The sequence below is a fragment of the Loxodonta africana genome, chromosome 12, assembly GCF_030014295.1.
Source record: "Loxodonta africana isolate mLoxAfr1 chromosome 12, mLoxAfr1.hap2, whole genome shotgun sequence".
NCBI lineage: Eukaryota > Metazoa > Chordata > Mammalia > Proboscidea > Elephantidae > Loxodonta > Loxodonta africana.
In genome coordinates this window covers 40,984,839-40,999,693 of record NC_087353.1, presented here as the reverse complement: position 1 = coordinate 40,999,693, position 14,855 = coordinate 40,984,839, and the positions used below count along the sequence as shown (strand labels likewise).

Below are 14,855 nucleotides of genomic sequence, written 5' to 3'. Positions count from 1 at the left end.
GTGTTGTAAATCCTACCTCTGTGATGTATGATGTAATCGACTCAACGGCAGTGGGTTTTTTTTTTTTTTTTTGGTTTATGATGTAATAATGTGGGATGGGCGGCAGTTATGTTAATGAGGCAGGACTCAATCTACAAGATTGGATTGTGTCTTGAGCCAATCTCTTTTGAGATATAAAAAGGAAAACTGAGCAGAGAGACAGGGGGACCTCATACCACCAAGAAAGCAGCCCCGGGAGCAGAAAGTGTTCTTTACACTGGGGCTCCTGAGTGGAGAAACTCCTAGTCTAGGGGAAGGTTGATGACAAGGACCTTCCTCCTGAGCCAACAGAGAAAGCCTTCCCCTGGAGCTGACACCCTGAATTTGGACTTCTAGCCTCCTAGACTGTAAGACAATAAACTTCTGTTTATTAAAGCCATACACTTGTGGTATTTCTATTACAGCAGCACTATATGACTAAGGCACTCCATCTCCTCCCTTTGCCATTCTCAGTGCCCGTAGACACGTCCTCATGGTCACAATATGGTTGCCACAGCTCTAAGCATCACACATAGGCCTGGCAAGTCCAGTCAAAGCAGAGGGGTGTTTCTTCCCCTCTCTTTTAGAATGATTTAGGGATGATTTCTTTTATGAAGAGGGCAGCTTTTACAGGAAGCCCCCAGCAGACTTCCCTGAATAATAAATTCATTACATATCCATACCTAATCCAATCTTTGAAAAGATGCTTGAGGCCACTGTGATTGGCTTAGACCCTGGGATTGAGGAACTGGCTGGTAAGTGTCAGTCCTCTGTCATCAAGGCATAGGGATGGCTCTTGCTTAGGTAACCAACAGTGTCTGCCACAGTCTTTCACATGAAAAATTATGGGGGGTTTTTGTGGGTTGCAGGTTCAGTGTGAAGGGGCTGCCTAAAAATCAGAAGTACACTTAGGCTGCATTAATGAGAGAATAGTATCCATAGTAAGGGAGGGGATGGTCACAATTACTGAGCTGGTCGGCCCACTATGGGGCATACGTAAGCTGAAGCTTTTCCAGAAAAGGGGGCCAGGTTGGTGAGGGGTCTGGAAGCTCTATCATAGGAGGTGTGGCTGAAAGAATGAAGGCATTTAACCCAAAGAAGACTTAGAGGCATTTGTCAATGTGGGGAGCCATTGTGAATTGTTTAGTACAATGGCCACGATAGAAGAACTTAATAGTGTGGCTCCAGGTGGCAGAGCCAGAACCAGATTCAGTTGTCATCTCAGTAGAAGGAAGCCATTTATGGCCATTAGAGCTACTACTCAACAAGGAATGAGTAAGCTGCCTCAGAGAGGGACTGTCCTGCAAGTCGAGACTGTACAACTTGTAAAGGAAGCTCTTGAGGTGGCTCTTGCTCTGGGAGGAAGGCTGGGTTAGATGAATTCCAGGTATGAAGGTGCAGTGGTAAGTGCAGGAGCTTTGGAGAAGGAGGGTTCTGGCTGGTGCCTTGCCACTTACTAGCTGTGTGACCCTGGGCAAGTCACTTGAACTCTCTGAATCTTACTTTTCTCATCTACTGAAATGCTTGCCTCACAGGGTTGTGAGATTTGTTAAAGTGTGTGACACATAGTAGGTGCTCAATAATGAGTGTACGCTTTCTTCTTTGGTATCTCCTTTACCTTTGAAGAGAATTTAGCAAGACTGTACAGGCAGCCAAAGTGTTATGGCCACCCAGAAAATATCCACTTAGGGTTCCCAGGACATACAGACAGGCTCCCTCCTGGGAATGCGAGCTTTCACTACTAAGAAGGGCCAAGGACCAGAGGTATAGACAGGACAACACAGCCCGTGCCAGATTCCCCACACAGTGGCACCTCTGGTCTCACCAGGTGGACGTGCCGTCTGGGGCAACAGCTCTCAAGCCCTGATGCTGGGCCCAGGGATGAGGGCCTTTTTCCTGCCACTGTAACCTGGTAGTCAGACCAGAATATTCTGTAGTCAGGGATGACCTGGTCATGTTTTCTTTCTTCCAAGGAACAAGAATGATAGGAGAGTGGTTCTTTGGGGAGCTGGCCTGCATTCGAGGCATGGCCTTTCCCCCAGGAGCCCTTGTTGCCTCCAACTTGTCTTTTTGCAGAAGGATAGGGGTTATGGGCTGGGCATTCTACAGTCCTCTGTCCAAAGTCTAAGTCTTTGGGCAGAGTTTGCCCACGGCACATGGTGAAGTGGGTCAAGTGTTCATGAATCCTTATCTCCTTTTGCTAATGGGTCCTGTGAACCATGTCCACTGGTGCCTCTCCATCTCGTTGGGACCAGCTCAGCAAACTGCGAGGCTCATGACAGGGACGCATGCTGGCCAGGGTTATTGGCACTGGGCTCCAGCACATTATGCCCCAAGGGAACGCCCAGTGCTGCCAGTGCTTCAGATGGAGAGCTGGATGTAGAACAGTCCCTGCTCCCAGGCCCCTGCATTTTCCTGAGCTTTAGTTTTTTCACCTGTAAAATGACAATGTTCCTCCTTACCTGAATCGCAGAATCATCCCAATCATCAAATGAGAGAATGATGTCGATTCTTGGAGTTCATTGGCCAGAGAGGATCACGGAGGTCAAACCCATCACGGCCCCAGCCAGAAGAGGGGCAGCACTACCCCCACAGCCCTCTGACTGCAGCTGGGACACAGAGGGGCAGGATAGTCGTGGTGATGTGAGTCTCCCGGGTTGCCCAGATGTGGATGTGGTAAATTTCCAGCATCAGAATAACTCAGCCCCAGAGATGAACACCTTTCTTCTGAAATCAGAGGAGGCCAGGCCCCTACTCTGTATGTGTGGGTGGTTGGGGAGGGTGGTAGGAAGTTAGGATATGGTTACTGACCTTGGCTACACCATTACCTTTCTTCATGACCTTGAGCATGTCACTTCCTTTCTGTGAACCAAAATTTCTTCCGCTGAGAAAGAGGGAGCTGGCCCATGATCTTAAGGAGTGTGTGTGTGTGTGTGTGTGTGTGTGTGTGCGTGCACATGTGTGTTTCTTCACAACTTTTGATAAAAGGTTATGGCAGTGCCCAAGGACTGCTGTTTCAGTGTCATGGCTCTTTCTCAGTGGGGCCAGGGATTGAGCCCACTGTAGACTAGGCTTCAGGGGCCACTGAGGACACAGAGGCCTTCAGCTCTCTAACCTTTCCTCAGCTTTGGGCTCGAGGGGGCATCGGCTTCATGCTGCCCATTGGCAATGGTGATGATGAGGCGTGGCCTCAGGCAGGGGCTGGTGTGGTCAGTGTGGACAGTTGCTCTTTCCTCTGGTAATATGTCCATTTTGAATAAATCTTTCCCTGGCCCTGGTCAACCCTCTCCTGCCCCTGGCTTCCTGACATAAGTTGGGGGAAGGCTGCTGGGCTTGTGGGGGAGGCAATGCTGAGCCTGTAGAAAGAGCTCAGTGAGTGCCCCCAAACGTGGGGATGAGAGGACCTGGGGTGAACAGGATTTCTCAGCTCCATCAGAATCTGTCACTTGTGAAGCGTGACATTTTTAGGTTACCCCACTCACCAAAGTACTGTATAAGAAGTGACTATGTGATAAATGGCTATGCAACTTCCATCAAACCTATGCTGAAGACATGGGCCGTCCCGGGAATGTGCACAGTGAGGTGGATAAGAGCACCATCAGGCCTGGGTTCAAATTCCAGCTCTGCTGCCATGTCACTGCCTGATCTTAGGCAAGTGAGCTATTCTCAGCCTGGGTTTCAGCTGAGAATAAAAGCAGTATTTTATATTATTATGGCTTTTAGTCATAGGAGGACTTATAAGCTAAACTCCTTTTAGAATTGATGTAGGAGGGAGGGATCTGCCTTCTTTCTTCATCAGACAACTAGATTTCCACAGATCAGTATTTCCCAAAGTGTGTTCCATGGAACTCAAGACATGAAAGGACACTGCACACAGAGGGTCTGGTGTTTGGGATGAGTTTGGGCAATGTTGGGTTAAGAAAAGTGAAACTGCTGTCTTTGCTGCAGGACTCTTCATAGCATTTACTAAGCTAAGATGCCTTGTGAAGCTCCATGAAGGCACGACATGGGTAGGGCTTCCCCAAATTCATTTGACCGAGGAACCATTTTCCACAAAGCGTATTGTAGGACATAATTTGGGAGGGGTGGTTGTGCCTGGCTCTTTCTCTCTCAGCTCTCAGGAAGCTTCTGCCTCCGTGTGACGCTCCCACCGACTCACCACATCGGCCTGGGATGTTGGTATATTATACCCAACCCCTACCCTGCGGTTCTGGCTTTCTGTTTCTGTTGTGCTTTTATTGCAGGAAACCTCAGATGCCGTGTGGAAGTGAGAAGGGTGGGGATGGGGCCATGGACAATGTTGAGCCCTTAGGAGCTTCAGGCGGGGGCCGGGGTGCCACTCACAGCTGTCCCCGTTCTGATCACCCCCTAGGAAGACTGGGGTAAAAAACAGCCTCCAGGATTCCTTCGAGTTCTGTTTGTGATTATTTTGCCCCAGGTGGTTAAGAAAGGAGGACAATTGTCAGTTGTTTACATACAGCAAGGACACAAAGTCACCTTGTGCTGGCCACTGCTGACCTCACAAAGGAAATTGTTTCTGCTGTTATTGCATTTAGTTGTTCTAAGAAAGTCAGAGGCAGTCAGGCCATGGGCAGTGAGCCCCAGCTTCTGATGAGGTGGCCTCAGGAGTGGTGAGCAAATAGGAGCTGGCCCCGGTTCCACCATAGCCTCCCTGAGGGACAAAGGCTGATAAGGAGCCTGTCCCATGAGCTTGCCTGCAGCTGGAGGGGGCAGCCAGGAGCAAGGGACTGGAGCACTGACAGTGTCCTGCCTCCCAGGGGTGTGTGTGCCACCATTTCCTTCTTTGAACCCTGCACACACACCCCCTGCCCCGCCACCCTGATAAACAGGCTTCTCTCTGCATCTTTTAATTGGACCATGTGAGTAGGTGGGAGGACTGGGACCAAGGGCCCTTATCCCCACCCCTCCCCTTATTTCTGTAGTGTATTTCAGTCTGCGGGTAATGAACCATTAATAGGTAGAGAAATCAATTTAGATATCAATTTTAAAAAATGAAATAGAATAGAAAGTATTAGAGGGCATTGGATGTAGTAGGGGTTAGGTACTATTTCACGAAAGGTAGATACATAGATAGACAGACAGATAGACAGATGGATATGGGGTTGTGGTGCAAAATGTATTATTCTGGCTCATACTCAATGAAGTTGGGAAGCCACTGGCTAGCTGACTCCGGGCCTGGCTGCAGCTGGGCAGGGCGGATCTGCACCCTGGGTCTATCCGGGGCTCACACCAACTTACCACGTCGGCCTTGAAAATGTACCCCGAAGAAAAGTGCTTGTGACCTATCCCCTTTGAAAGACATTTCTGTGTCAGGAGCCTCTGCTGGAGGAGAAGGGCATCCCTGCTCCTGGCTGGCAGGGAAGCATTACTGCCGTGTCAGGGCCAAGCCAACTGCGGTGTGTCCAGTCCAGACTCCAGGCTGTGTGAGAAGAGAGCACTGGACGAGGAACGCTGCTTCACCTTCTAATCCTGAGTCTCATTCACTCCTGTGTGACTCAGGGCAAATGACTCGCCCTCTCTGAGCCTGTTTACTCATATACAAGGGGAGGATTGGACCAGGTGGTTTTTAAGGTCTTAGTGTGCCCTGGAAAGCCCTGGCGGCATAGTGGTTAAGAGCTATGGCTGCTTAACAAAAGATTGGCTGTTCAAATACACCGGGTGCTCCTTGGAAACCCTATGGGGCAGTTCTACTCTGTCCTATAGGGTCGCTATGAGTTGGAATCCACTTGACAGCAACAGGTTTGGTTTTTGGTTTAGTGTGCTCTGATGGTCTGTCCCAGGATGACACTGAGAAACTCTGGATCTTCGGGGAAATCACAAAAGGGAACTCAATGCTGCCCACCTGCCTTCTTTCCTAAGGCCCCTGTTGCACCTGGGGTGTAACAGTTGGTGTGTCCACAGACCCTGATGGGACAGGGGGACAAAGCTGCTCCCTGGCAGCACCGTGGGTCTGTGATGATAGAGGCAGCTAGAGCCTGAGCCTGGTCTCCATGGACAGCATTTATTAGGCGCCATTCTCAGTGTGAAGACAGATAGGCAGGAGGAGCTGAGGGGAGGCCGTGGCAGCCACAGCCTTGGGAGTCCAGGGGCTGTCCGTGGGGGTGTGGTTGTAGGGGCTTGTCACCCACACCTATTGCATATTCTGTGGCAGTATGCCCACGCATAAGGCATTGGGGAAGCAGAAAGGCTGCCTGCAGTGGGAGGGGGTGAGGAGAGAAAGCAACACCGGCCTTCCAGTTCCCTCGGAAAGATGCAGCCGGAGACTGAGCAGTCAGCAGCGCTCTGCCCCCAGGGCCATTCCACCTCCTCCCTCACCATCTCCCTGCAACTTTGGTTGTGGCTCCCTCGGGACTGACTGGATAGGACCCCTCGAGGGCAGGGTCACACACAGGACAGAGGCAGCCAACACTGCCTTCCCTCCAACATGCACACAGAGGGCACCACCCCAGGTCATAGGCCCTGCTTTCCTGGAGCACATGGGCAGCCAGCTACCCACACTGAGACTGGACTCACACACTTGCCAGACCAGGCTCTTCCTCCTGATGGGTTTCCAGAGGCCAGAGGACATGGCTGGAGTGGGCCTGAGGCTGATCACCCAGTGGGCCCCCCACTCCCACTTCCCCAATGCCAGCGCTGGCCTCACTTGGCAGTGCTGAGAAGCTGACATCAGACAGTATGGGAGGGCAGTATTGAGGGAGGGGAGGTCCTCTGCCCACTCCCTCTTGACGTTGTCCTGATGCTGTACCAGTTCCAGGATGGGTCCTGACAGTGGAGCCCAGGGTGTCCCCTCTGCCTGCTGCATGCTACCTGGGCTTCTGGATTATGGGTAGTTTAGGCAGTGGGCACACCAGGCCCAAGCTCCCCACCTGGGAGAGGTATTCTTTGCTGCAGCATCAGTTTAACCCTAGCTACTTGGGGCACAGGCACCAACAATGGCTGTGGGGCCGGGGATAGTAGTACCCCAGTAGGATGATGGAACCCACCTAGTGGCTCTGTGGGAAAAAGACCTGGTGATTCGTTTCCCTAAAGATTACAGAATAGAAAACTCTATGGGGCAGTTCTACTCTGTCGCATGGGGTCGCTATAGGTGGAATTGACTCGACCGCACCCCACAACAGCAATAGAATATGTCTGTCAGCTGTCTTGGCTGCTCAGCCTAATTCCCAAACCCCTAGAGCTGCAGCTCCTGGTCTTTCTTCTGTTGGACCCAGTCCTGCTTACAGGGCAGTGCAGAGACCAAGGGGCCTACCCAGCCTCAGGGGCTCACTCGGAGCCTCCCCTCTGCCCCTGACTCCAGCCAAGAGTAGTACAGAAGTGCCCCAGACCTTGAGCTTCTGGTTCTGGTTTAAGCCCCAAGTGGCCATCCAGTGCCAGGGGAGCAAGGCAGGAGCTTTGCTTTTGAGAGCAGGGAAGAGCTTGAAGGAAGGAGCACTAGACTGGGAAGATGCAGTCTGGGTTCTTGTTCCCCTTTGCCTTTTGCTGTCTGTGTCACCTTGGACAAGTCACTTGTCTGGGCCTCAGTCTTCTCACTTGTAAAATGGGAATGAGAACAGTTGCTCTGTTAATTTAACTGGGGTGTTGTGAGCCTCAAAGGAATGAGCAGCCGGGACAGGGTTTTCAGAGGCTAAAAATCACTCCATACATTTAAGAGATGGTGATTCTAAGCAGTGGCCATGGATGGCAAATCTGGAGTCTTCTGTCCCAGACTCCAAGGGCAGTCTCTCCAAGGATGGACCACCCCCTCCATCCCTCATTAAGAATGTGGCTGGAGGTCAGTTAGCTCTCACAGCAGGGACCCCCTGCCAACCAGGAAGCCACTGCCTCCTCCACTCTTTCTCACCCCTTTTCCTGCCGCCTGTCTGTCCTTCCTTGCATCGGTCCTGCCTTCTGGGGGGTAGCTTTAGGGACTGCTAGGTTTCCACTGTCTCCATACTGCAAAGCCATGCAAAACAACACAAAAGGTAGTGGGAGGTTGGGAGACACAGCGGGGGATAAGGAGGGGAAGTGAGTTGAGGGGGTGACCCGGACAAAGACACCCTGGCTTTTGGAGCCAAGGGAAGGTGGAGCCCTGGCAGGACAGAGGTATAAATAGAATGCAAATGTACACGGAACACAAGTCACCTCCGGAGGTGGGGGCCTGGGGACCAGCAGGGCCTCTGAGGACTGAGGAGCTCCTTAGATTTCCAAAGGGATGGGGGAGACTCCCAGCTTCTGCCTTCCCGCCCCTGGACCCCCCCAAGTTTCACATTTCTCAGAATTTGCAGGGCGCAGATGGGGGCTCCGGGGGTTCCTCGGAGCCCGGGCTCCTGCCGGCTGGTGCGAGCAGGCACAGTTGGAGATGCAGGGCGGAGGGTGGTGAGGGGTGTGGGAGGTGCCCCACGGGGCCGAAGGCTGCTGGGCTTCCTCTTCGACGACCCCTGCTGCTGCTCTGGGGCAGGAGCCTCCCGCCCGGCCCCTGCCCGGCCCTGCCGCGCTCCCAGTGCGCCAGGCCCGCGGGGCGGTCACACGGAGCTCCTGCGCTTCATGAGGCCGCGGAAGGTGGACAGGCTGTGCAAGCCCGTAGACACGGAGCTGATGGCGGAGCGCGGCGCCGCGCTGCAGAGGCAGCGGTGCGAGGGAGTGTCACTGTAGCGACCGCCCCCTCCCGGCGACGAGTGGCTCTGCTCGACGCACGTGTCGGACGTGGAGAGGTCCCGCGGGATGATCATGGGGATGGAGTACTGTAGCTTCTCGCGGCTCTTGTACCACAGGCACGAGCACATGGACTGGAAGTGCAGCACCTCGGCGTACACGTTGCGGAAGCCACCGCCGCCAGCCACCGCGGTGGACGAGGCGGTGTCGGTGGTGTGCGCGCTGCCTCCAGCGCCCCCGCCGCAGCCCGCGCTGCTGCCGCCCGCCTGCCCGTTGCGCGTGAGCAGGGCGCGGTGCTCGGCGTCGCGCTTCTCGTCCTCGGCGTTCATGGTCATGAAGCGCAGCACCACGAGGTTGAGGAAAGCTCCGATGACCGTGAGGCCCGTGAGGATGTAGACGAAGCTGAAGGCCACGTACTGCGGCTGCGTCTGCAGCGCCTGGTCCTTCTGCAGCGCCACGTAGTCGCCGAAGCCTATGGTGGTGAGCGTGATGAAGCAGTAGTAGTAGGCCTGGAAGAAGGTCCAGTGCTCGTAGTAGGAGAAGGCCGCAGCGCCGATGCACAGCGTGCTAATGCACGAGAAGAAGCCGATGAGCACCATGTTGGCCATGGACACGTCGGCGCGCCGCATGCCCAGCCCCTTCTTGGCGCGGTGCAGCAGGTACTTCACGAAGGTGTTGATGCGCTCGCCCAGGCTCTGGAACATGACGAGCGTGAGCGGGATGCCCAGCAACGCGTAGAACATACAGAACACCTTCCCGCCATCCGTGCTGGGAGCCGCGTGGCCGTAGCCTGAGGGAAGCGGGGGAAGAGGAGAGAAAGCACATGCTGTTGGACTGCCTTCCAGAAACCCTCCGCCTTTCCCCTTTTCTCTCCTCTCCATCACCCCCACCTTGCAGATTGTGGGTCTTGTTCCTTCTAGCCAAAGGGAAGATGACAAACATGGCACTCCCTTGTCCCCAAGCAGTGTGCTAGTCCCGTTTCTTATGCTTTCTTATTTACTTTTGCGAGGGCTCCATAAGGTAGGTAGGAAGGAAAGAGGAAACAGCCTTGGGAGAGTTAAATGACTTTTCCAAGGTTTAGAAGGGAAGCAGCCTGCTTTTGCAGTAGTATCTGGCTTCAAACTGGACCGTTTTGTGTATCTAGAGAACAAACTGACTCGTGGTGCTGCTGAGAACTTTGTCCAGAGGCAGCAGGGATAGCAGGAAGGATACTGGCCAGTCACTTGGGAGGCCTGGGTTCTAGTTCTGTGTCTTTGGGCCTAGGACACATTCCTTGTCCTTTCTGGGTCTCAGTTTCCTCAGCTATAATGGGAGGAGGTTAGACTGAATGGGTTTTGACATCTTGTTATTCAGTATGGGGAGAGGGAAACTGAGGCATGGATGGCTCCTTGATGATAGTTGGCAACTGTCTTTAGGGTGGCTGGCCCACCAATGCCAGAGAGGGAGAAAGGAGATGTGCCCCTTGCCTTTACCCCCAGGTGTATGATTAGTGTTCTAGGGTCCTAGCCAGCCTGGGGGCCCTGGGCTCACCTTCTGTACCAGGCCCCAAAGTGAGGTCTGTCCTCATGGGGAGGTAACATTACCCAGGAGCCCTGGGTGTCCTCTGAGGTGTGTTTCCATCACTAGCCAGACACTGTACCCCCTTCCCCCCACCCAGCCCACACTGAGACAGGAACCAGGCAGAGGCAAAGCCTTACTCTGTGCCAGCCTTAAATGGCCTTAAGTCAACAATTCTTCTGTCCACCTGCAAGGGGAAGGACCTTGGATGGGAACTCAGAAGCTCCGTCCACAAGTTCTGGCCCTGTCACTAGTGGCTGTGTGACCTTGAGGAAATTATTCTCCCTCTCTAAGCTTGTTTCCTCATTTGTAAAATGAGGTCCACTGGCCCTGCTTCATTCACCGAGCTGTTGAGATATTACTTTTATTAATAGAATTATGGTAACAAAATAATGGTGGCAACCTTTCCGTTTTTTTTCTCCTTTCTAAGCTTTATCAAAACTTAACCAAATGCTTCTTCTGCCATGCAGCCTTCCTGGATTCCTCACAGTTGTAAGTGATCTCTGCCTTATTTGAGTGGGACTGAGAATGTTCAGCTTTTAACTCTAGGGTCAATATTATCAGCACTTCCTCCTCTGTCCCCCCCCCCCCCACCCAGAGCTCCCAAATATATGCATACAGCTAAAGACTGGCTTCAAGGTGGGGCACTGCTGGACCTTGTCATGCTCCTCTCTGGCTTCCACCCTCACATGGCCAGTTATGCCCAAGGGGCCCAAAATATGTTTGATGAGTGAATGGCAGGGCAGAATACCATGTGCTTTGCTGTCAGATCTGAGTTAAAATCCTGACTCTACCATGGACTAGCCATTTTTTTTTTAACCTCTCTGAGCCTTGCTTTCCTCCTCTGTAAAATGGGGTTAATAAATACCTCCTGCTTCACAGGGCTTTTGGGAAGCGTGAGTCAGATAATGTGTGTAACACACTTAGCCTTGAGCCTGGTACACATCAAGTGCTCAATAATGGCTCACTATGATTTTTTTTTTTTTATGATTAACAACGGATAAAGTGCCAGGTTTCCTTAACATTTCCGACAGAGCACCCAGTCTTGGGAGCAGCTCAGCTCCAGTAAAGCTGGCAACTCTGCCTACCCAGGGCCATTTGAACCTTAAATCTCAGAGAGGTCTGGGGACAGCTGCTCAGTGTGTGCAGCTGTGGGGTTGCTCTTGGAACAGGCTCCACTGTCCCTGCCACAGTGGGAAGCCAGTGACTCTGTCACCCCTTGCCAGGAGCCCCGCTGTTGAGCCACCGTGCCTGGCCCGTCCATGCCCCAGCAAGGTGAGAACAGATTGTGCCCGCCAGCTCAGCTGCGGCAGCCCAGCCACAACTCACCTCGACAGCTGGGCAGGCCCGGAGCCAGAGCTGCTGCTCTTCCCTTTCTTCCCTGTCCTCCAGGCTGCACTGCACAAGCATGGGGAGGGCACAGCACTGCCGACGGAGCTGGACAAGGAGTGAGGGTGTGGGCCTGGCCCCCACTTGACCATGTGTTGGCTGTGTGACCTGGGGCAGATCCCTTCCCCTCTCTGGACTTCACTTGCCTAGTCTGCACTCTGGGGGTTGAACTAGGGCTATCCATCCTGTCCCTGGCTGCTTGCCAGAGCTGCTGTTAGGAGTAAAGGAGAGGCTGAACTAGAAAGACTATAGAACCTGTGGCTGCTCGACAGAGCAGTGGTTCTGGGATCCCGCAGATGAAACCGAGAATGCAGTTCCGGGAGGGGGTGATTACTGTGAAGGCCCCCCTCTCCACCACTGCCACCACCTAGCCCCGTGGTCCTTCATAAGCTGTGATTTCTCCTAGGTGCACCATTGTACCCCTCAGGAAAGCCCAGGGCCCGCCTGCCTGGTGGCCTCACTGCCCACTGCAGGCTGCCCACCAAGCCCCTGCTCAGCTCTGGGGAGCCACAAGTCAGTGTCTGAGGCCCTCCCTGATCTGATTCCAGCCACCTTCCCAACTCCTTCTCTTGCTGGACCTCCTTCGCCACCACACAGGATGGCCCATCATCACTCCACCCCAGATACTGGTCCCCTTCTCCCCATAGGGCTTTTCTTACACTGCCCTCCTCCCTGATCTGCCGCTCAACTCCTGAGGGCCCTCAGCAACCTCATACTTCCCTGTCTCCCAGCTGGAAGCCACAGCTCCTTCCCTTGCCCTCCTGTTGAACTTGGTGACTTTTGAAGCAAGTAACACATCCGGGCTTCACCAAGGGCTCTCATCAGGGGCAGAGTCTCAGCTGCCACCACCATGGCCATAGCACTGTCCAGGGCAGCCCCAGCCCAGACCTTCGGGTCAGATGGCCCCAGAGTCCGCCCCCACTTCCTACCACAGGCTGAGGCTTAATAATGATAATCTCTTACCCTCAGATATATTTTAAACTTAATCTTCAAAAAATTCCTACAAGGTCAGTATTATGACTCCATTTTATGGTTGGAGTAATAGAGGCTGGGTGAGACCTAGTGAGTTGCCCAAGGCCACCCATCAGCCAGCACACTTTTATAGCAAATAAAGCAATCTCGGGTTTTCTGACCCAGTGCCCATTGTAATGCATTGGAGCCAATTTATAACTCCAAGAAGGGCAGTCAAGATGGGAAGCCGAGGCCTGGAGAGGAGAGCATTTCACTTGGAGCCTTACCCTTGGGCACCGCTCTGAGCTGGATGTGGGAGAAGCGGCAACGGGAGTGGGATGCCTGGGGAGACAGGCGCTTCCGGGTCAGCATGCCCCCACCCCTTCGCCTGCCCTGTTGTCACTGGGTGAAAGGCTAAGGGAGCTATGAGGACCTGCTGACGTCGGCGCCCAGGTTGGAGGGGTGCCAGCCAGGGTGGAGCCACTCCCAGGGGGCCCTGAAACTTCTGGGAAGTAATTGGGAGTTTGGCAGGGCCTGCCTGGCTGCCAGAAGGCCCCCTGCCTTCCTGGTCCTTGCGCACATCAGACTTGGGTTTACGGGGAAGAGGGGGCAAAAGGTGCTCCCCACCTTCTCCTTGCTGCCCAGTCCTGCCAGTCTCTGTCCTTGTGTGCCACTGACACGTAGTCTGCCCTCTGGGGCTGATTCTCTAGGGACCTCCTTTCACACACAGTACTTGCTGACCAGCCAGGCTCATGTCCTGATCTTAAGACTCAGCCACTGCCTCCCAGGCCTTCAGGGCTGCCCTGGCCTCTTCTATACCACCCGCCTTTCCCTGAATCCACCATGGACTTAAAGGCTCCCAGAACCAGAAAGGCCCTTAGCAGTCATTTGACCCAGACTCTACATTATACAAATGAGGAAATGGAGGCCCAGAGAGGGAGAGTGACCTGCTCAAGGCCACACAGCTGGTGAATGGCGGAGCCAGGACTATAACCCAGGATGCTTTATTCTGAAACCAATGCTCTGTCCATTGCCCTCTGCCTCTGACTCTCTGTATGAACAGAGCTGGGCCTATTCACTCAGCCAGGGCCCAGCAGCCCTTACTTGGGAGCAACTCAAAGAGATGGCTCTGGAACCCGGCTGGAGATACAGAATTCACCCCAGGAAGCCACAGGGGAAGATAGGCACTGTGGTTGGAGGAAAAATGAGAGGTGGGAAGGGACCCCTGGGCCTTAGTTCTCTTTTCCTCCCAGAATCACAAACAGCTTAGAAGCTGGCTGGAGCTCCGTCTTCCAGGGAGATGCAGGGAGTTGGAGCCCTTACCATTCTCTTTCTGCTCTTTCTTTCTGAGTGGCCTATTTGTTCTAGTCAAAGTACCAATAGCCACTCTATGCCCTTGGTGATGGCCTTGGCTGGACTGGACTTGGCTGCCTTCCCCCCTCCCCCACTGGCCTCCCATGCCTGCCTGACCTCCTACCCCTGGCCTAGCAGGCCACAAGGCCAGAACACTGGCCACAGCCTTGGGTGGAGGAAAAAGCACGGGGCTAGGAGGCAAGGGATCTGGGCTCTGGCCTGGCCCTGACCGTGACTAGGTTTGTGCCTCCAGCAAGTCCCTTCCTCTCTCTGGGCCTTGGTTTTCCTCAACTGAGACATGGGAGGACAGGGAAAGATATGAGGTCTCCACTTTTTTTTATTGCTATGGATGCTTTTATTATTTTCGCTATTCATCCGCCCATTCATACAGTCTTAATTTTGAAAGATTTTATTTATTAAATACGGTGTGTCGGTTAGCAGTGTAGGCACTGCATCATGTAAGCAGTGAATACATAGTTGTTAAATTAACAGGTTAATTAATTGATGAATCCATGATTAATTTATTTTCCTATCAAAATTATTGAGAACACATCTGACAGTCAGAACTACTGGTTGGCATGGAAGACTGATTTTATGAGACAGAAATTAAGTTATTGTTATGTTTTTGAAATGCTGAAAATAGATGGGGGAATCCCTGCAGTTTAGTGGAGGCTCTGGAGCTACACAGTTTTGTAACCTTGGCCAAGTTACTTAACTCTCTGTGCCTTAGTTTCCTCATTTGTAAGATGGGAACAATGAGGTACCTCATAAACCTGCTGTGGGGATTTGATGAGTTAGTAGACTTAAAATGCTGAGGAGATACAGCTCAATAACTATTAATTATTACTATGATTGCTTTGGGGAACCCAAGATTGAATGGTCTCTAAAGCTGCCTTCAGCACCAATGTTCTATGATAAATGTTTCCCAAAGTTAA

The 14,855-nt window shown here is 52.9% G+C and overlaps 1 protein-coding gene across 1 annotated transcript; it reads right to left on the bottom strand.

Annotated features, from left to right (window-relative positions):
- Positions 1-8,415: 8,415 nt before the first annotated feature.
- KCNK3 (potassium two pore domain channel subfamily K member 3) lies at positions 8,416-9,455 on the bottom strand. Its single transcript, XM_064295146.1, has one exon. The coding sequence runs from the start codon at positions 9,411-9,413 to the stop codon at positions 8,541-8,543; it is 873 nt and encodes a 290-aa protein (XP_064151216.1). The 5' UTR covers positions 9,414-9,455; the 3' UTR covers positions 8,416-8,540.
- Between the last annotated feature and the right edge of the window lie 5,400 nt (positions 9,456-14,855).

Bases quoted from the DNA above. Each gene is read 5' to 3' on its own strand.
- KCNK3 (XM_064295146.1), bottom strand. From the start codon at position 9,413: ATGTTCTACGCGTTGCTGGGCATCCCGCTCACGCTCGTCATGTTCCAG.